Source organism: Triticum aestivum, chromosome 6B (genome assembly GCF_018294505.1).
Source record: "Triticum aestivum cultivar Chinese Spring chromosome 6B, IWGSC CS RefSeq v2.1, whole genome shotgun sequence".
NCBI classification, from domain to species: domain Eukaryota; kingdom Viridiplantae; phylum Streptophyta; class Magnoliopsida; order Poales; family Poaceae; genus Triticum; species Triticum aestivum.
In genome coordinates this window covers 64,252,270-64,272,782 of record NC_057810.1, presented here as the reverse complement: position 1 = coordinate 64,272,782, position 20,513 = coordinate 64,252,270, and the positions used below count along the sequence as shown (strand labels likewise).

The following is a 20,513-nucleotide window of genomic DNA, read 5'->3' as shown; positions in this document are numbered from 1 at the left end:
TCTGGCTTCGAAAGTGCATGACTGCGTCCGCCACACTCGCCGCCAAGTCCAGATAAGGATCCTCCGCACCGTACAATCGGCCCAGCTGAGCATACTTCGGATCCGTGAACTTCCTACGCAGCATAAAGGGCTTTCCAGCCACAATGTCTCCGACCTGACGCAGTTCCTCCTTCATAGCCCGCATCGCACTACGGGCATCCTTGGCTTCGGCGTCGGCCTTCTTCAGGTCCTCTTGCTCCGCTCGGCGTTCTCTTTCAAGAACCTCCTGGCGGTCGGTAGCAACTTTTAATTTCACGGCCATTCCGGCCATCTCCTCCCTGCTTCGGCAGTGAGCAGCCTTCTCGGCTTCTAGCTCTTCCGCTGCCTTCGAGGCAGCCGCCTCGCTTTTTCTGGCTTGCTCCTTGGCCCGAGCAAGTTCTGCTCGAAGGCCTTCCACAGCAGCAGCACTATCTGCATCAAGCATACAAATTGTAAGGAATGGGCGTCAGCTCCCTTACTAGGCGACCGCAGAGCAACCACATACCTTGTGACTCATCAAGTCGTTTATTGACCAGCGAGATGTCCGCATCCGCCACGTCGAGTTGCCTCTTCAGCTCGGCAAATCCATCAGTCCGGCTGGCCACCGGACGTTCCGCCACCTGCATAGGAAAGGCGACAATCTATAACTGAGATTATGATCCTCGGCACGCTGTCGCTTTCGACAGCATACCAAGTCTCAGGGGCTACTATCTATACAGGGCGCACTTCATGTGCAAAACTGTCAAAAGGTATGTCATTTTTTGCGTACCTCAAACCCCGTCAGCAAACTTCCGACGGCCTCATACAACCCGCTTTCGGCGGACGAGATCCTCTCAATCACCCTACCCATTAATGTGCGGTGATCTTCTGAGATAGACGCCCTCTTGAGCAAATCCTGCAGCTCCACAGACCGTACTCCAATGGGTGCCGAACTCTCCGGCCCCGCCGGACTCGGGGAGACCCTCCGTGACGACACCTCAGGGTCGCCCGCCCCGCACGACGGGGCGGCAGATGGAGGCGTTTCGCTCTCCATCATCTCCGGACGAAGGTCTCCCGACGATGAGCTGTGCTGAGATGGGCTGAGATCCGAACTACAAGGTGAAAACTTCGGTTACCCTTAGAAATTAAGCAGGGATGTCCACTATTACAAAATCCCCCCTTTTTACTTACGGCTCGCTAGAGGGCTGATTCCTCCGAGGAGACAGTACAGCCGGGGCTCTTCCCGGCACAGGACCTTCCGGTACAGATTTCTTTCCCCGCTTTGAGGCCTTGGCCTCCGGGTCTTCGGAAGTGGTCCTCTTCTCCCCTTAGGAGGGACTCTCGATTCCTCCCTTACTGAAAGCCTCCGTGGCTGAGGTGGTAGTTCCCCTGTGCCCTTCTTCGCCCTCCTCCGAAGGTGCAACCTCCAACATTTTGATTAACACGGGATCCTGCGTGGTCTCAGGGAGGGGGGCCGGACACCGTATCAGTTTTGCTTGCGCTATCCACTCCTGTCCAAGGGATAGCTGGTTAAAAGGCAAACCCACGGTAAATGAATGGACGATGTGTCCGGACACAGGGCTACTTACTTGAGTATCCGGGCGATTGCAGCTTAGGCCAGCATCCTCGGTCAATTCCGGACGCATCTCTTGCGATCCGAAGAACAGTTTGTACATCTCCGCGGGTGTCAAACCCATGAAGTGTTGAAGAGCTCGTGGCCCCTCCGGATTAAATTCCCACAGGCGGAGGGGGCGACGTTTGCAGGGCAGTAGGCGCCGGATCAACATAACCTGTACCACTACGGCCAGATTGATCTCCCTTTCTTGGAGGCCTCGAATCCGGTCCTGCAACAGGGGAACGTCTTTGGACGGCCCCCAGTCACGCCCCTTGTTGACCCATGACGTCAGCCGCTGTGGAGGGCCCGAGCGGAAGACGGGCGGCAGCCTCTGCCTGCTGCCCCTGGGAGCGGTGATATAGAACCACTCCTGTTGCCACAAGCCGAGCTCCTCCTGAAAAGAGCCCTCGGGCCATGGAGCATCGGCCCTCTTACTTATAACCGCCCCGCCGCACTCTGCCTGACGCCCCTCAATCATCTTCGGCTCCACGTTGAAGGTTTTGAGCCACAAGCCGAAGTGAGGGGTAGTGCGGAGGAAGGCTTCGCAAACGACAATGAATGATGAGATGTGGAGGATGGACTCCGGAGCCAAGTCATGGAATTCCAGCCCATAGTAAAACATGAGCCCCCTCACGAAGGGATCCGTCGGGAAGCCTAAACCCCGACGGAGGTGAGACACGAACACGACGCTCTCGCCAAGCTCGGGAGTAGGAATAACTTGCCCTCGGGCAGGCAGCCTATGCGAAATCTCGTAGGTTAAGTACCTGGCGTCTCTCAGCTTTAGCACGTCCTCTTCCATGACGGAGGAGGGCATCCACCGGCCTCGTAGGTCGGGGCCGGATATCGTCGAAGATCGAAGGTACCCGAATCTGGAGCCCTGGGTGTTGGAACTCGGGGCGAGGGGCGGATTCGATAGAGGATTGAAGGAAAAGAACGGGCCTTGGTCTCATTATAAAGAGGAAGAATACCAAGAGCCGTCCCCGTGACCGTTTGGAACCCGCCTTCGATGGAGGGGGCGTGGCAACGGGCGCGGTTGGGTTACCCACGTCCGTATTGATGGGAATCCCGGAATAAGGGGAACACGATCTCTGCTTCGACATGACGTGCCAAGGAAACCGCTTCACTAAACACGCTGAGGTGGAACAATAAAAACAATTTGAGTAAAGGCTTGGTAGTGGTGTGACGTCACGCCACAAAATACGTCAGCAGATTGAACTTGTGTAATATTATTCTCTCTACGGTGGTACGTGGAATTTATTTTTGCAGAGCCGGACACTATCCTGGTGTTCACAATCTTCTATAAATTATTCGGAGGAAGAACCCGCCTTGCAATGCCGAAGACAACATGCGCGCCGGACTCGTCGTCATTGAAGCCTGGTTCAGGGGCTACTGAGGGAGTTCCGGACTAGGGGGTGTCCGGATAGCCGAACTATCGATGATCGGCCGGACTCCAAGACTATGAAGATACAAGATTGAAGACTTCGTCCCGTGTCCGGATGGGACTTTCCTTGGCGTGGAAGGCAAGCTTGGCGATACGGATATGTAGATCTCCTACCATTGTAACCGACTCTGTGTAACCCTAGCCCTCTTCGGTGTCTATATAAACCGGATGGCTTTAGTCCATAGGACGAACAACAATCATACCATAGGCTAGCTTCTAGGGTTTAGCCTCCTTGATCTCATGGTAGATCTACTCTTGTAACACACATCATCAATATTAATCAAGCAGGACGTAGGGTTTTACCTCCATCAAGAGGGCCCGAACCTTGGTAAAACATCGTGTCCCTTGTCTCCTGTTACCATCCGCCTAGACGCACAGTTCGGGACTCCCTACCCGAGATCCGCCGGTTTTGACACCGACACCTGCTGTAGCATCAATGATTTGATCAATACAGGGGAGGGCAAAAGGATCAGCCGGACAAGCCTTATTTAAGTCCGTGTAATCCATACACATCCGCCAGGTGCCGTTCTTCTTGAGCACGAGCACCGGGTTAGCTAACCACTCCGGGTGAAAAACTTCAACAATGAACCCAGCCGCTAAGAGCCGGGCAACCTCCTCTCCAATAGCTTTCCGTCTTTTCTCATTAAACCACTGAAGAAATTGCCTGGCCGACTTATACTTCAGGTCAATATTAAGGGTGTGCTCAGCAAGTTCTCTTGGGACACCCGGCATGTCAAAAGGTTTCCATGCAAAGATGTCCCGGTTCTCACGGATGAACTTGATGAGCGCGCTTTCCTATTTAGGATCCAAATTGGCACTGATGCTGAACTGCTTAGAAGAGTCGCCTGGATTTAAATCAACAAGCTTGGTTTCAGCAGCCGACTTAAACTTCATCGTCGGGTCATGTTCGGTGGTTGGCTTCTTTAAAGAGGTCATATCTGCCGGGTCAACATTATCTTGATAAAACTTCAGCTCCTCTGCTGCACAAACAGACTCAGCATAAGCCGCATAAGCCTCCTCACATTCCAGGGCTACCTTTCAATTTCCATACACGGTGATGGTGCCCTTGTGACCCGACACCTTAAGCTGCAGATAAACATAACACGGCCGTGCCATGAACTTGGCATAAGCCGGCCGTCCAAACAGAGCATGATATGCACTCCTGATTTTGACCACCTCAAAGGTTAATTTCTCAGCTCTGGAATCATACTCATCTCCAAAGGCCACTTCCAGTTCAATCTTGCCAACTGGGTAAGACGACTTACCAGGAACCACTCCATGAAAAACAGTGTTGGACGTCTTCAAATTCTTATCAGTTAACCCCATGCGTTGAAAGGTCTCATAATAGAGGATATTGATGTTGCTACCCCCGTCCATGAGTACCTTAGTGAATTTATATCCACCAACCTAAGGCGCTACCACCAAGGCTAACTGACCCGGATTATCAACCCGGAGGGGGTGATCTTCCCTGCTCCACACAATGGGCTGTTCTGACCACCTCAAATAACGGGGAACCGCTGGCTCAACAGAATTTACGATCCTCTTATGAACCTTCTGGTCACGTTTGCACAAGCTAGTGGTAAACACGTGATACTGCCCACTATTCAGCTGCTTCAGATGGCTTTTGATAACCCGTCTGCTGCTGCTGTTGTTCCCCTTGACCAGATTGCTGCTGATTATAACCGCCTCGATGTCCCTGAAAGCCAGAACTTGAACCGCCACCCGGGCCATGAAAACCGCCAGCTCCTGAGCCGCCGCCCGACCCATGATTACCATCAAACGTGTTGGAATTCTTAAAAGCCTTCATGATCGCGCAATTTTTCCATAAGTCGGTGGCGGGTCGTTCCCGGGTGCCATGTCTCGGGCACGGCTCATTGAGTAGCTGCTCAAGAGATGGGCCTGACCCGCCAGATCGAGGGGGCGGTTTGCCCTTACGTCTCTGACTGTTACCCTGTGCATTGGCGTTGGCTACAAACTTCGGGTTACCCTCCGCCTTACGCTTATTGCCCCCTTGATTCATCGGGTCATTCTGCTGACCCTTTCCATTGCCGTTCTTCTTTCCCTTCCCTGTCTTTTCCTCATCAGACGCGGGATCCTTGGTACTATCCGAGTCGGCGTATTTGACTAAAGCTGCCATCAACATACCCATATCGTTGCAATCATGCTTAAGGCGCCCAAGTTTCTGTCTCAGCGGCTCAAAGCGGCAATTCTTCTCCAACATGAGGACTGCAGAGCCGGCATCCATCTTGTCAGACGAATGTTTTATCTCCTTGACCCGGCGTACCCAATGAGTCGTGGATTCACCCTCCTCCTGCTTATAATCTGTCAAGTCCACAATCGACATAGATTGCTTGCAGGTGTCCTTGAAGTTCTGGATGAAACGGGCCTTTAGCTCTGCCCACGAACCAATGGAATTGGGTGGCAAACCCTTTAACCAAGACCGGGCTATTCCATCTAACATCATGGTGAAGTACTTAGCCATTGTTGCGTCGCTGACCTCCAACAACTCCATGGCCATCTCATAACTTTTGATCCATGAGATTTTTTATATATAAGAAATGGTATTTTTATTATTAAAAGATGTCTTCCTTTAGGTACATGGCTTTTTTTGTAATACCATGACAATTTTTGTAATACCATGGCATTTTTTTCTTTGTTTTTACAAGAAAGATCCATATTTTTTGGTCCACGACATTAAAAAAACCAGTAAACTTGGCCCTTTACCACTTTCTGGAGCAGCTCGCCCGACGACAAATTCCATTCAGTGCCTCCCTCCCTGGCGATCGATCGCCAGATATATGTGTCCATTATCTATTACTCCCTCCGTTCGGAATTACTTATTTCGGAAATGGATAGAATATACGTAGTAGAAGAAAAAATATTCATTTATGTAAGCAAGTTGTAAAGAAAAAGCTAGTACATTGTATATGGTGGAAAAATCCAAAAATGAAACTATTTGCGGAAACAAAACAGAAAAAATGAAAGAAACCATATTTCACATAAAATAAATGAAAATGAAAATATAAATATAAAGCGAACCAGAAAAATGGATGGCAGATAAAATAATGTGGATGCGAACCCATTCACACGCAGGCCCATCAAACTCTGCTCCAATCGCCAAAAAGAAGACAACCCATTCACTCCGACGACGACACGCAGTACCATTTGCAATCCATCGAACACATCTCCGCCGCCGCCGCCGCCGTCCGCCGCCGCCGCCGCTCCTGCACCATGCTCCGGCTCCGAGAGTGCGTCTTTTCCCGTCTCCTCTCTCCTTACTCCATCTCTGCTACCTCCCCGCTGCTTCGCCTCCTCTCCGCATCCGCATTCCCGAATCCCAGTGGCTTCGCTGTCGAGGAGTACCTCGTCGCCACCTGCGGCCTCACCCGGGCCCAAGCCATCAAGGCCTCCCCGAAGCTCGCCCACCTCAAGACCCCCGACAAGCCGAACGCCGTCCTCGCCTTCCTCTCCGGCCTCGGCCTCTCCGGCGCCGACGTCGCCGCCGTCGTCGCCAAAGACCCGCGGCTACTCTTCGCCAAAGTGGACAAAACCCTGGCCCCTAAGGCCGTCAGGCTCGCCGGCATAGGTCTCTCGCGTCCTGAGATCGCCCGCCTCGTCTCCCTCGGCCCCGAGTGCTTCCGCTCCAGACACATCGTCTCCAAGCTGCACTACTACCATCCCCTCTTCGGCTCCTTCCACAACTTCCTCCGGGCGTACGAGCGCTCCTCCTATCTTCTCTCGCGGGACCTTGATACGACGATCAAGCCCAATGTCGCGCTTCTGCACGAGTGCGGGCTAGCTGCTTGTGATATTGTCAAGCTGGTCATGTATAGGCGGGGGATCCTGACCACCAACCCGGGGCGCCTCCGGGCGATGGTGGCATGCGCCGAAGGTATAGGCGTTCCCCGTGCCTCTGGGATGTTCAGACAAGCACTGTGCGCTGTCGCATTCCAAAGCGAGGACAAGATTGCCGCCAAAGTGGACTACTTGAAGACCACGCTCAGGTGGTCTGCTGCTGAGGTGGGCATCGCTGTGTCTAAGGCTCCGATGCTGCTGAGGAGGTCAAAGGACACGCTGCAGAGCAAGTCCGAGTTCCTGGTATCTGAGGTGGGGTTGGAACCAACGCTCATTGCTCATCGCCCGATAGTTCTCACTTACAGCCTGGAGGGCCGGCTCAGGCCCCGGCACTACGTTCTAAAGTTTGTCAAGGCAAGTGGGTTGCTAGATCGTGATCACAGCTACATCTGCGCGGTCGGTTTGACGGAGAATGTTTTCGTGAAGAAGTTTGTGCGCCCTCAAATCGAAGCTGCGCCGCACCTTGCTGAAGACTATGCGGCTGCTTGCCGAGGAGAAGTACCCACTAGGTTCATATTTGATTGAACCAGGATCCTGCTGTTAAGATGTGTAACTGTGTATGGCACAGCAAAGTTTACATTCTGTGCGGTAAACGGGTTAGTCCCCTTCCTGTGTTGTTCGCCAAAACAGACGCTTGTTATCCTCTCTAAAATGGCAGTTCAGTCTTCAATAATTAGATTATGATTTTTTGTATGCTTATTATGCCTTTTGGTTTCTTTCACCTTATTCTTAAATCTTAATGATGGATTATCTCTGTTCCCAAGTCCTGTAGGCTGTAGATGGCCTTACTTTCGCTGGGGTTTTTTCTTCCAAATTTGATAATGTAACCTGCTAAAGCATGACCAGCAGATTAGTCTAAACCATTAACATCTGTCTTAATTGTGGAATTAAGCCAGTGAAGATGGCATGAATCGGTCTTGTCAGGGTCTACCATTTAGTGCTTGCATATGTGATATTACAGCTGTTCACAAAACTGCATCTATCTTTTCGCAACAAAACTGTCGATGAACTGTAGATTCAGAAAATCAATTTGCCAAGTTCAAAACTATCTGCCTTGTGTGACTCAAATCAAAGTTGTTCGATATCATGAAATAAGCAACATGCTTTTTGTCAAACCATATTCTAAATTTGCAATTTGCAAACTGGATTTTTGTTTCTCAGGCTCTGTCTTTTCAATTTTCATCAGGACTTAATGCCAGTTCTCCACTCAGCGCAATGTCCCTCTGATATATATGAATCTACTTTTCATTGATGCAACTGATGTACCACACAAGGACAAATACTTTAGTTGTGTACTAGAGGAAAAACATGGTTCTTCCATCCTGTGACTGAGTGATTGTATTCAGAGAACTGCAAATATTTTCTTATGATTGCCTTGAATATTAATAGTATACTTCAATTCCACGCGCCTAAAAATAATTAAGTTGACCAAACTGGTTCTTTTGTAAGTTTGTAACCCAGGCAACTAATTCTGGAACAGAGGAAGTTAGGACTTCAGTATGAGATAGTTACCACATTTAATGGAAGATGAAAGAAAAAACAAATAATAGCTCAGTTTTTTTTTGTTCTACTAATATGCAGTGATATTATGTAAGGTCTCGCCAGATCAATACTCTTTGCTGTCTAATCAAGATTCAACTGGTGGAGCTGTCGAATCCATGCCTCTGCACACACCTGCTGGACAATTTTCCAGGTATAAACACAGTCTCAGTGTGCCATCATGTTTCTTATGCCCTGCACCTCCAAGTAGTATTTTCATTACCGACTTCATGTTATCAAATAGTGCCAACAATAGCCAGGGATCAACTTGTCTGTAAGGCCCTGTTTCACACTCTAGACTCGCAAGAACACTTCACTGGTATTTTTTATATTTATGGCCTCTATCACACAGAGAGACCCTTCCCTGGACCCTGTGCAAGCGGGAGCTACATGCACCAGGTTGCCCTTTTTATCACACAGAGATCTTCCTTATACACTGCATTATCTATTATTCTAGATGCTACTGTCTTCTCTTTCTTGCTGTGAGGTGACCCCATTGCTATTGGCGATTGTATCTCAATGACTCCATCTGGTGACTGGTGCCCAAGTTGATGACAAATGCATCGGGTTCTGGGGGACAAGGAGCCACCTTCTGTCACCCTGGGATTGGGAGAGCACGCTGAGGAGGTTGGGTTTGCAGTGTGGGAAGAAGCCAAGCATGATGGCGACGGGTAGTAGTTCATGATTCATCTGGGTCACCCCCTCGGTGGTGAGCCAGAGCAGTGTCTGACAAAACAAAGTGTGTGCCTGTACCGGTAAAAAGCCGAACTCCTTGTCAGCCTGGATGACATGGCTGAATGGTCTCATCTAATTATATTTTTCTAAATCATGGCTCAACGAATTATGTGTTGTCAGTTCCATTTTTTCCCATGTTGAAATTTTAAGAGTAACTTGGGAAGTATCGGTGTTCAGTGATGGGCCATCTTCAGATACTGGTCATTGCTTGATTTCGTTGGTGAACTTCTGCACTTGCTTCTCTTTTCCTCATCACTTTGTGTCATTACTTAATTTCATGCCTTGCAGTTAGCTTCCATAGCTGCAGAATTACAGAAAGTTCCATCCAATAGTTTGCAAACTGCTGGAAACAATATCATGTGGTAAATTTATATTGTCATGGTTATATTTTCCTCTGTTTTTATGTTGTTATGTTTCTACTTGCCATCTTGTTTACGGATTCTTTGTAAGTGCTCCTTTGTATTGATGGTCTTATGCTTTGTATTTATCAGATTAGCACACACAAAAAACACAAATGATCTTAGAAACCACACACAATTGGTTTGAAGGATACTATTTTGTTATATTTTGAGGAACTGCCATATTATAAATTTTACAGATTAAGAACAATAAGGTTGTATTCAGAAAAAGTTTTCTGTTGTACTCTAATCACACATTTATTTTGAATTTCCAATCTCTACCTAGCATTTCCGAACCTTGGGTACAAACCATTAATAACCTTGTATCTATGAATATTATTTGAGGAGCAAAATCAGCATGAAAGAAAACATAAATGATTATAGAAACCAAACACAACTGGTTTTGTTTTTGAGAATCAGCCAACTTATAAAATTTAAAGATAGAGAGAGAAACAATTATTATTCGTAAAAAAAACTCTATTTTATTCGCAGCGTATCTGAGCTTAAAATTTGTACAAATGTAGCACCTTGAGGATTTGTGCACGTCTTTTGGGGGGTGAATGTTGTTGACTTGATGGCTAAATCTTTTGCATTGTAGGATGAGAATCCAAAACCGCACATGGAGGAAATGTGAACCACAACTGGACTGAATAAACGAGGTCAGGATGGAACCTTTGTCGGCGCAAGGTGGTTTTCTGCATCATCATCAGGGATACTAAGTATCAAGTCAGAAATGGAAGACCATGGATTTTGGTGTATGCCGCCAAGGAACTGTCCGAGATCGGATGGCTATCTTCACTACAGAAAGGAAACAATAACTTGTAGTCTTGTTTGTGTTGGGCACGCTGATTATTACATGTTGATACGCTCATTTGCCAAGCTTGCAGAAGTTGATATTAGGGTTATTCATGCTAGTGTGCTAAAACTTGAGAGGAGACTTGTGTGGATACAAGAAAGAACAGGCAGAAGCTTCAAGCTTGGATGCCTTGCAGAATCTACCTAGCTAAGCAAATGATGCGCAAAGACATGTTTCAGGCTGCAGTTTTTGATGGACTGCCAATTTGCCAAGTCAGTAAACTGGTGATGGGTTATCGTTCTATTGTCGAGAAAAGAGATTATGTTTGTAGTTGGGGTCTCATGATCCTGAACCAAAAGGGTCCAAAACAGTGGACTCTCTTGCAAGATCTTGCTGACAAAGTGACCAGGAACACCAAACTGTATCTCTACTTGTACCAACGATTCCCACGGAGATGCCCGTAGTCCGTAGATCCTAGTTCTCTTTGGTGGCAAGCTTTGCCAAAAAATTACTTCCGTAGTCATTGTCTGCGAGATTTATCAGCTCCATTTTAAGAAATGGCCAAGGCCACTATGCATTTTAGTTGACAAGTTATCGCCCTTTCTTTTTTATGGAGTATCCACCTCACCGTTTTGTATGTAGGAGTATGCTGTTGTACCAGAGTTTTTCACCTAATGTCTATGTTGGTTGTTTCTTAGGTTATTGATTTGTTTTGTACTACTGGATTTAGCTAGGAAAACTAATGTATTAAGGTATACCTCAAGTTGTATTGGTTCTTCCATAAAAAAAAGGTGTATTGGTTCTATTGTACATCTCAACTGCATCTTTAGCGCTAGCTGCAAGTTGCTTCAGACAATCAATTCTTTTTCCCCACTTCACCTTTTCTGCTTGTGGAGCTTCAGTCCCCTTGGTCCCCTCTAATCATTTCTCTCGTTCCGGCCTCTGTTTTTTGGTTGCAAAAATGTTAATCTGCATTTGTGGCTTTTGCATCAATTTCGACTTTGACAGCAGGAGCTCTGCTTCTGCATTAAGAGGGGATGTGGGGTGATACATCTGCTAAAGATCAAGAAAACTGGAAATGAGAACGATTCAAACAGGACCCAAATGACTCTTTCAACACACATGAGCGTCTTTCACCTGCTAAATTTGAGGTGCATGTAGCAATCCTCTGCAAATATTCCGTCAAACTCGCTATCATATCCTCAAGGTTTGAATGCCTGTCAACTACAGCCGCTGCTCACAAACGCCTCTGTTGCTGACAGTGCTTGCTGCACCCTCCAAAATTTCAAATTCCTCCAGGCTGCCTCGCAGCACGATTTTTGGAGTTGGTGAACTTCAGTTTAAAACTTGGAGTGTTCCGTCAGAAATTACATGACAAAAACTTAGTATATGGCGCCTAAAAGAGAAACAATAACAACACGTGCACAGTGGCAAAATCCATGAATTTAACTACAGAATTTCAAACCTCAAAGAGTGTAAAATTAAATTTAGAGGTTTCTGTCGCAGTAAACAGTAAACAAAAATCAGAGCAAATACAGTTTAGTTCCACAGAAAAGCAAGACGTACAGAACGGAACCGGATAACAAAAACGAACTTTGCTCCCTTGATTCAAACAGCAACATCACTATTTCTTCAAACACACAGGCAGCACAATCCTTACAAATATTGTAACATCGTACTGCCAACTACATACAGAACATCATCATCGATTCGTTAAAACGACGACGATGAAGCCTAGGATGAGGTGAACTTGGTGACGGCCTTGGTGCCCTCGGAGACGGCGTGCTTGGCGAGCTCGCCGGGGAGGACGAGGCGGACGGAGGTCTGGATCTCCCGGGACGTGATGGTGGGCTTCTTGTTGTACCTCGCCAGCTTGGCGGACTCGCCGGCGAGCTTCTCGAAGATGTCGTTGATGAAGGAGTTCATGATGGACATGGCCTTGGAGGAGATGCCCACGTCGGGGTGCACCTGCTTGAGCACCTTGAAGATGTAGATCTTGTACGTCTCCACGCCCTTCTTGGCCTTGCTGCCCTTCTTCCTGCCCCGCTGCTTCCCCTCGCCGCCGGCCTCCTTGGACGCCGGCGCCCGCTTCTCCGCCTTGGGCTTCTTCCCCGCCGTCGTCTTCTCGGCCGTGGCCACCGGCTTCTTTTCCGCCGCCTTGGGTGCCATGGGTGCTGGTGGTTGGAGCGTGTGGGAAGATGGGGTTTCGGTGGGATGTGAGGGGGGTTGCTGATGCTGTGGTGTGCAGAGACGGAAGGGGGCGGCGAGGTTATATAGGAGGGAGCGGGAGGAAGGAGGTGGGCTGTGGTTGGCGGAGAGGATGGTGCCTCGGATCGATGGCGTGGAGAGGATCCAGCTGTTCGGTGATGCTTGGGACGGACGGACCCGATGCGTTCGGGCGCGGATCGATGACGTGGCGAGAACGTACACGGGCGGGGCGGGATCGATAGACTGTGGACTCCCGCGCATTCGACGAACGCACGCTGCAGAGCATGAAAAGATGCGATGCAAAAAAAAAAAGAGCTTGAAAAGATGCTCCAGAGATAAAAGGCACAGATAAAATTCACACGCCACAGGTCTCTCTCTATAGATTTTTTTTTCTTTAGTGTAAGTAGGAGAGTTATCAAATCCATTGATTAGAATCCCACAAAGAAAAACATTGATTAGAATTTAGAAACAGGTACTACAAGAAACACCTCAAAGAAACACAATGCACCGCATAAGCATGTGCTAGAGAAAAAGCATGAAAAAAGGGCCGCTCGATTTATTGAGGAAAACCCACGAGGTTGGGTGGCATGGCTCACCTGACCCACCTCGCATGTGAAGGATGCTCCTACTGCCCATCGACCAATTCGGTAACCACGCTACACGAGCGAACCAACGATGGTCGTTACCAGCCAACTCGACAAGCCACAAGTCACTCCGACCAACACCTCCAAAACAATGCCCTCAAGAGGAAATGTGTGCAACGCCAAGTAAACCAGATCTACGTTTTCCCCCGTGGCCTGTCGGGAGGGAAAGTGAGGACTATCACCTTGATGCCTCCAACAAGGAAAAGGGTCTTGAAGGTGCCATCGTCAGAGTATAGCTTTCGGGGGCAACCTCACCCTCCAAACCACAGGACTCGAGCAGCCCCCCTAACAAGCCATCTACGAGTCGCGCCACTCGCTTAGCATCCCGCACACAGCTCCTCCATCGCGCCCACAAGTGCACGCACACGAAGAGGAGCGTGCGCCACACGAATCTGGGCATGCCCTACTGCGCAGGCCTTCCTCAAACCCATCGCGCCTAGTCTCGCATGCATGCGCCCGCTTGCCATGCCCAGAACTGGACCGCGCCGCAAAGTGCACGCACGCGAAGAGGAGCGTGCGCCACACGAATCTGGGCATGCCCTACTGCGCAGGCCTTCCTCAAAACCATCGCGCCCAGTCTCGCATGCATGCGCCCGCTTGCCATGCCCAAAAATGGACCGCGCCGCGTGCCGCTATGCCTCTGCCTGGATCTGGAGCAGCCATCCACCTCTATGCTACCTGAGAGTATCCTTATCTCCTACTTTATGGCTTAGGTAGCTTGTTCTCTGGGTTTCTGGTAATCCTGCTTCTTATAGGATGTGTACTCTTATTGTAGCTTGATTAGTAAGAGTAAGTCGGTCACTCTAATGGTACTGTAGAATGTAGTATCAGTGTTGATGTGGTGTTTGTTCTGCAGCTGATGTGGTCCTTTTATGGTGTCGGAGATGATTCCGGTAGATCCCTCAGTAGGGTATCCCCGCGTAGTGATTAGGTTCGAGGGGAAACAAAAGGCGAGTTTACCAAGGTTCAAGCCCTCACGATGGAGGTAGAAACTTATTTCTGCTCTGTTTTTATTTCGATTGGGGTGTAACAAAGTACATGTAATACCGAAGGATTGTAATGTCTACCATGTTCCATCGATTAGCCCAACCTTGGCTTATATAAAATATTGGGGGCCCTAGGGTTATAAGAGTCCTAGTTGGCTACGTCTGTCGAGAGGAGTCCTCCACGGATCCAACTTCTTTGTCTTGAACGGAAAGGCTTCCAAATTCTTTCTCCTAGAGGGCCCATGGATTGACATGATAGCCCTGGCGAAAACGATCTAGGGGGGCTCGGCCAGCCTACTTGGACCGGTAACCGACAAGGTGAGGCACCCCTAGGTCATAACACCATGAGTTGACCAGCGATACAACAGCCCCGATTGCATCATAGCTGGTATCGCTAGAGTCCATGCATGACCAAGTTATCAGAAGGATAGACGAGCACTCATACGAGTGCGTCTGCAAACTTGTCCACTCATACCGATGGTCGGCCACAAGCCATATATTTAACAAAACATAAAACAAGCAGTGGTATGAGCGTGTTTGATCATACCACAAATCGAACAAGAATCACAACTCATGCTGATTCACAAAGTGTTTTGTTTGAATATATCTACATCATGCATCAACATACCTGTCGGTCTATGCCAAAAGATTAAAAAGTCTTTAGCTCCTTTAAAAAAACTTTAGATAGAATGAAACATCTAAATTGTTTTTCCTAGCTTGTTTTTCTAAAGCGGAAAGTATCTAAACAATCATACGCCGAACTTCAAAAATATCACATGCATGTTTTCCCAAATAGATTTAAAATTTTGAACGGGGAAGCAAATTGGAGAAAAGTTAACCCGCCGGAACATGAGGAATGAACTAGAGAAGCAGAAGAAAATAAAGAGAATATTATGGTGGGCATGGATGCGCCCACCTATGCGAAGCGGCGTATTGGCAGGAGGCTGGCTGCAACCAGAGGCCCCCAGTATGTGCAGCAAGAGAGAAAATGATGCTAACCAAAAAAAAACTCATTCCAGTTTGTCAAAAAAAAAACTCATTCCTCGATTAAAAAAAAGTAATACCCATTGGCATTTAATCTATTTTTTGCAGGGTGACCTATTATTGTTGTACTCATCAGTTTTACAGAAAATTTTGCTTATTATTTTCCCACCGTGCAACATCAACTTGCTTATTTACCCAGGAATCTTGTGCACTCCCTTAAAAAAAAAGGAATCTTGTGCACTCCGGTGAAAAACATTTCTCTACTGGACTCTTTGAAGGGCCTGATCAATCCTATCTAAATTTCTCAATATCTGTTTCTGCCTTAGCTGAATATACAAAATCAGCACATCATCTGGCCTGTTGTTTTATTTTGCATCTAGCATCAAACTATCCAAACTTCAGATCGCATGCATCAGCTCAACTCCAACTGCAAGTATTATTTTGTTAGACAGAGCAACTACAGAGGTTACATCGCTTATCCAAGCGCCATCTTGGTCAAGATCTAATTCGAAATGGTTGACTGCAGGACTTAGCATCTTGCTTATCCAAGCACCATCATCAATTTATAAGCTAGTTCTTCATAGATTCAGTTTTCTGCAGCTTGATAGGAATAGGCTTGAAGTGAGGATAAATCGCTGATCAATGGAAATTTTCGGATGGTAGAACAGAGAATTTCGTAGCACGAGTAAAGCATATATAACAATCTTCAGACGCAAATGCAAGTAGCAAGCAATCGCAAGATCAATTGCAGAGATTGAAATGATTGCATCTTTAGCCATTCTCACTGATATCACAATGTCAACCTTGCTCGTCAAATCTGACGGGCACTACAGACTAGCAGGCATTACATACAGGATCTCATCTTAGTCCATGAGAAATGGATCTAAGCAACACTGGCTAAGCTATGGGGCCTGCTACTCTTTGGTGGCCGCGGTCTTCTTCTTGGGGGACTTAGTGGAGGTCTTCTTCTTGGGCGACTTGGCCTCCTTCTCGGCGGCGGCGGCGGACTTCTTGGGGAGCAGCACGGAGTTGATGTTGGGGATCACGCCGCCGTGGGCGATGGTGACGCCGGCCAGCAGCCTGCCGAGCTCCTGGTCGTTGCGGACGGCCAGCAGCAGGTGGCGCGGGATGATGCGGGTCTTCTTGTTGTCCTTGGCCGCGTTGCCGGCAAGCTCCAGGACCTGAGATTCAAAAACGAAATCTGTCAGTTATCCGTCGAGCACGGAAAGAACAGGAGTGCGCAAGAAAGGACGGGAAACATCGGTGCGTACCTCGGCGGCGAGGTACTCGAGGACGGCGGCGAGGTAGACGGGGGCGCCGGAGCCGACGCGCTGGGCGTAGCGGCCCTTCTTGAGGTAGCGCCCGATGCGGCCGACGGGGAACTGGAGCCCAGCCTTCACGGAGCGGGTCACCGCCTTCTTCCTGTCGCCACCCTTCCTTCCGGCCATCTTCTTGCTGCTTCTCCGGCGGCGAGGACTCGCTAGGAGTGGTGTTGGCGGCGGTTGCGCTGTATCGGAATGCTCTGAGTTTGTGTGTTGGAACGGCGGCGAGGGGGCGCGGATTTTATTGGGAAGCGGAGGAGGGAGCGATCCGCGTGACTTGCTGCGCTCGCCGTTGGATCTTGGCGCGATCCGTGGGACGGTCCTACCGACCAATCAGAGCGCAGAGATTTTGTTTTAGCACTTATTCACTTTGGGCGTGTTTGGTTCCCTGGGTAGCTTTAGGCTGCATGGCATGAGGGATGCTGGATGAGTGTGGCCTGGTTGAGCCGATGCAACTATGAGCCGAGATAGTGTTTGGTAAAATTTGTATGAGATGGCTGGCTGTACGTGCAGGTTCTTCAGAATATAGCTCAAATCAGGAAGGAATGCGGATCAGGCAACTGTGTTGGGTGACGGGATCTGGGGCTCGATGACTACAGATGGCCTGATAGTGGATCCTCGCTTGCGACAGCGCGAGGGCGGTAGGATCTGCCGTGCAACGCTTGGACAAAGGCGAACGAGGCCGCTGGCGGCGCTGGACCAGGCCGACAGCGACAGCGCTTGACAAGGGCGCGGCGGCGGCGGCGCTTGACGAGGGCGCGGCGACGGGGCTTGACGAGGCGTGGGGGCGGCGGCGTTGGCGAGGGCACGGCGGCGCTGCGCTTGGTCCGTAGAGACCGAAGGAGGGAGCAGAAAAGCGAAGGAACGAGCCTGTACGAGAGCTACGCCCGATCCCTGCGTTTCCCTCAGCCTGGCTGAGAGGGCCCTTTTTGCATCCACCGGGCCAGGCTGAAAAGCCCACGCGGGATACCAAACAGCCAAAAATTGCATGGTGGATGCGAGTCGCATGCAACGCAGCTAACCAAACACCCCCTTTCTGCGCCAGAAATCCAATTTGGCTCTACTGAGCATACGCTCATGCGCACACAAAATGTATTTTGCAAATGTAAAAAAAATAGATGTGTTCATTGTCACACCAAAATGCTATTTGCAATTTTTTAGGGTAAATGCTTAGATATTTTGACTTCCACAAAAAAAAAGTCATGCGACAAATGTTACCTCCTAATTTTACACTTAATTTTGTTTTTCTTCATCGACAAAGTAATGCTATCACTTTCATATGAGTACAGGAGTTCATGCATATGGGGGTGCAAACATTATCATATTACGTGAGCTTGAGAACTACTTCCCACCCGCACTCTTTGATATAATGGTTATAATCCCAAGTGCAAAGACTATTGCAGCACTTTTCAAAGTGGAGGTGGCTAGAGCATCTGCAACCAGACATCGCTAATTTGACCTCTCAAACATCCGTGGGCGCACCCGGGCAGTGACCGGGCGTATTCGTTTTGACCCCTCATACACTACTAGAGAAAAGGCTAGCAGCAGCGCGGGTTTTAGGTGTATCAGTAGCGCGGGGGGAGGCGCTACTAATAAGGCGCTACAGCTAACACATAGCAGTAGCGCGTGCTCACCGGCGCTACTACTACACAAGTGTAGCAGCAGCGCGGTTAGTGGAAGCTCGCTACTGCTAGTAGCTCTAGCGCGCTTTGCCTGGACGCGCTACTGCTATCGTGGAGCTGCTGCTAACTTTTATACACTCGCTACTGCTAATTTAAGTAGTTTTTTGTTTTTTTTGTTCGGTATATTTGTTTTGTATTTGAACAGGCTTTATAGAAGAATCTTTAGCACATAGAAATATCATCATGATACACATACAAATGCCTGCGAGACCACAAATGTAATAATAGCATATACATACAAATAGTCTCATCATAATCATCATCCAACACAAAGTGGTATCTTGTCATCATCTCGAAAATAGCGATACATGCAACTCTCGAATACTTGCAACTACAACAACGTCATCCATCTAAACAAAGGTATACGCAAGAAGAGCTATCACTATGAGTGAGAGCGGAACTATGCAGTACATGAGGTGGCGGTTACGAGTCGTCTCTCGCCCTAGCATGAACCTCAAGTAACTAACTTCTCCTTCTTGTCTGCTTTTGAAGCCTTTATGGCTGGCGCCCATGAACCCATTCACTTGCGCCTGACACTCATGCCACTCGTTGTACACCCCCGGAACCTTCCCTTTGTACACGATATAGCAATTCCATCTCGCCATCAAGAAACTAGGTACCTGTTAGAGATGCATGTTCATGAAGAGGATGTACAATCATATATATGCAACAAAATATACTATAGCAACACCGAAAAAAAAGGGTTAGCAACTAAATGCAACATACAATATGCAAATTAATTAACTAGAGGTACGCAGGTCATAGTACGCAAACTAACAAAGTAGCGTTACGCAAGTTCGGCATGGACCGTGGACATCACAAAGTTTCATCACTACAAAAAGTATACAAGTTCAACCGACATATATCATCATCATCGGCATCATAAATCACTAGAAGTTCCATCCTTCCATATCATCGAGGATGAACCCTAGCTTCTTGAACGGCGTGAGGTCTAGACGTTGCATGCCTATGCGAGTTCGGACGTCAGCTCGCGATATAGGGCCGTGGTGGAACATCCCCTTCTCATCGACGACTTCTTTCATGATGATCGCCGCAATGTCGCTTTGGATGCGAAAGAAGTCATCTCTAAGTTTATAATCCGCTTCTCCATGAGATTCTAGACACTTGTGGATATGATCATCATTTCTGCTTCTCATGCGAAGCTTTTGGTGATCCGTGTTGAACTGAATCATGAGATGGACGATGTAGAATACATCCTTCTTGCTTGGTTTTGGGACATGGATGTAGGAGAAGTTAGTTTTATGCGCGAAACCCATCTTCTTGTTCCTTTGTTTCCTGATCTGCACATGGCCACCTCTAAAGCTGAAGCCTTGGAGAGCATCATCTAGAATATTCATTATGTGGGTGTAGTCTTTTTTTCGTAGTCTCTGGAAGGGTCAAAATACACGGCGTGGGAGACTTGCGGGTAAAGAACGATAAGGACGGCGCGCCCGTTGCTGCGGGGAAAAGACACCTCAAATTATTCCCCATATGAGAGAGAAGGAATGATTGAAATGTACGACAGGGTTGTCCGGAACTGACTTACTTTGGATGATAAGGCACGAGGACAATTTCCCGGTCCTTATTCTGTACCATGAAGTTTTGGAGGTACTCCCTAGCAGTTTCACGCTCAAAGTCGCCGAGACTCGAGAAAGACTCGTGCATGTAGTACGGATCCGCCGCACAGATTTGCGAGACTTCTTCACTCTTCATGACGGAGCTCATATGTAGCGCAAAAAGGTGGACGATTGTAAAATCAAGCCGCCTTGTTAGAAACATCTCAAAGGTATGGTCAAACCGCAGGAAGAACACCTCCATGGGCCGTGTCTTGACGTAGCACTTCCCCTCAGGCACACGAGCCGCGTATGTCGGATATCCTGGATCCTTTGAGGCTAGTAGGCTTTTCTCAGTCGACAACACATGGTCGTGCAGTCTCCTGAGATCCCCTGATAGTGCCTCCAGTGGTTTCGGCGGTAGCATCGGCTCGCCCGTGAGATGGAACATGACCGCACCTTTCACGGGTACACGCTCTTCAGAATGCATCGTCTAGCTGCTATGTGCTCTGGCTTGTTTGGAGGCAGTTATCTTCCCCGATCTCTTCCTCTCCTTTTTCTTGGGCACACCTTCCAAACCCTTCCTTAACCCCTGCCCTAGTGTTCCCGGGCTAAGTACTGTACGACCCTCGCGCCCGGCTAGTTGAGCCTATGTTGAGGCGGCATCTTCAGGCGTGTCCTGTGAGGATTTCATGAAGAGAGACTTTTTGCAATCCGTGCTACGACCCTGCCCGGGCATATCGTCCATATCCTCATTA

The 20,513-nt window shown here is 48.5% G+C and overlaps 3 protein-coding genes across 3 annotated transcripts; 1 reads left to right on the top strand and 2 right to left on the bottom strand.

Annotated features, from left to right (window-relative positions):
* Window positions 1-6,157: 6,157 nt before the first annotated feature.
* Window positions 6,158-11,189, top strand: LOC123135802 (uncharacterized). Its single transcript, XM_044555013.1, has 2 exons — window positions 6,158-9,544; window positions 10,179-11,189. The coding sequence occupies exon 1, from the start codon at window positions 6,285-6,287 to the stop codon at window positions 7,431-7,433; it is 1,149 nt and encodes a 382-aa protein (XP_044410948.1). The 5' UTR covers window positions 6,158-6,284; the 3' UTR covers window positions 7,434-9,544; window positions 10,179-11,189.
* A 767-nt stretch (window positions 11,190-11,956) lies between these two features.
* LOC123135801 (histone H2B.2-like) lies at window positions 11,957-12,627 on the bottom strand. Its single transcript, XM_044555012.1, has one exon. It carries the CDS (start codon window positions 12,543-12,545, stop codon window positions 12,111-12,113), a length of 435 nt encoding a protein of 144 aa, XP_044410947.1. The 5' UTR covers window positions 12,546-12,627; the 3' UTR covers window positions 11,957-12,110.
* A 3,325-nt stretch (window positions 12,628-15,952) lies between these two features.
* On the bottom strand, window positions 15,953-16,738 carry LOC123135799 (histone H2A.1-like). Its single transcript, XM_044555011.1, has 2 exons — window positions 16,470-16,738; window positions 15,953-16,379 (listed from the first exon to the last, which is right to left on the bottom strand). The coding sequence occupies exons 1-2, from the start codon at window positions 16,644-16,646 to the stop codon at window positions 16,113-16,115; spliced, it is 444 nt and encodes a 147-aa protein (XP_044410946.1). The 5' UTR covers window positions 16,647-16,738; the 3' UTR covers window positions 15,953-16,112.
* Window positions 16,739-20,513: the final 3,775 nt, after the last annotated feature.

Excerpts from the sequence above, each read along its gene's own strand:
- LOC123135802 (XM_044555013.1), top strand. The coding sequence starts at position 6,285 with ATGCTCCGGCTCCGAGAGTGCGTCTTTTCCCGTCTCCTCTCTCCTTAC.
- LOC123135801 (XM_044555012.1), bottom strand. The coding sequence starts at position 12,545 with ATGGCACCCAAGGCGGCGGAAAAGAAGCCGGTGGCCACGGCCGAGAAG.
- LOC123135799 (XM_044555011.1), bottom strand. The coding sequence starts at position 16,646 with ATGGCCGGAAGGAAGGGTGGCGACAGGAAGAAGGCGGTGACCCGCTCC. Across the intron at positions 16,380-16,469 it reads TCGAGTACCTCGCCGCCGAG|GTCCTGGAGCTTGCCGGCAA; the intron begins GTACGCACCGAT and ends TTTGAATCTCAG.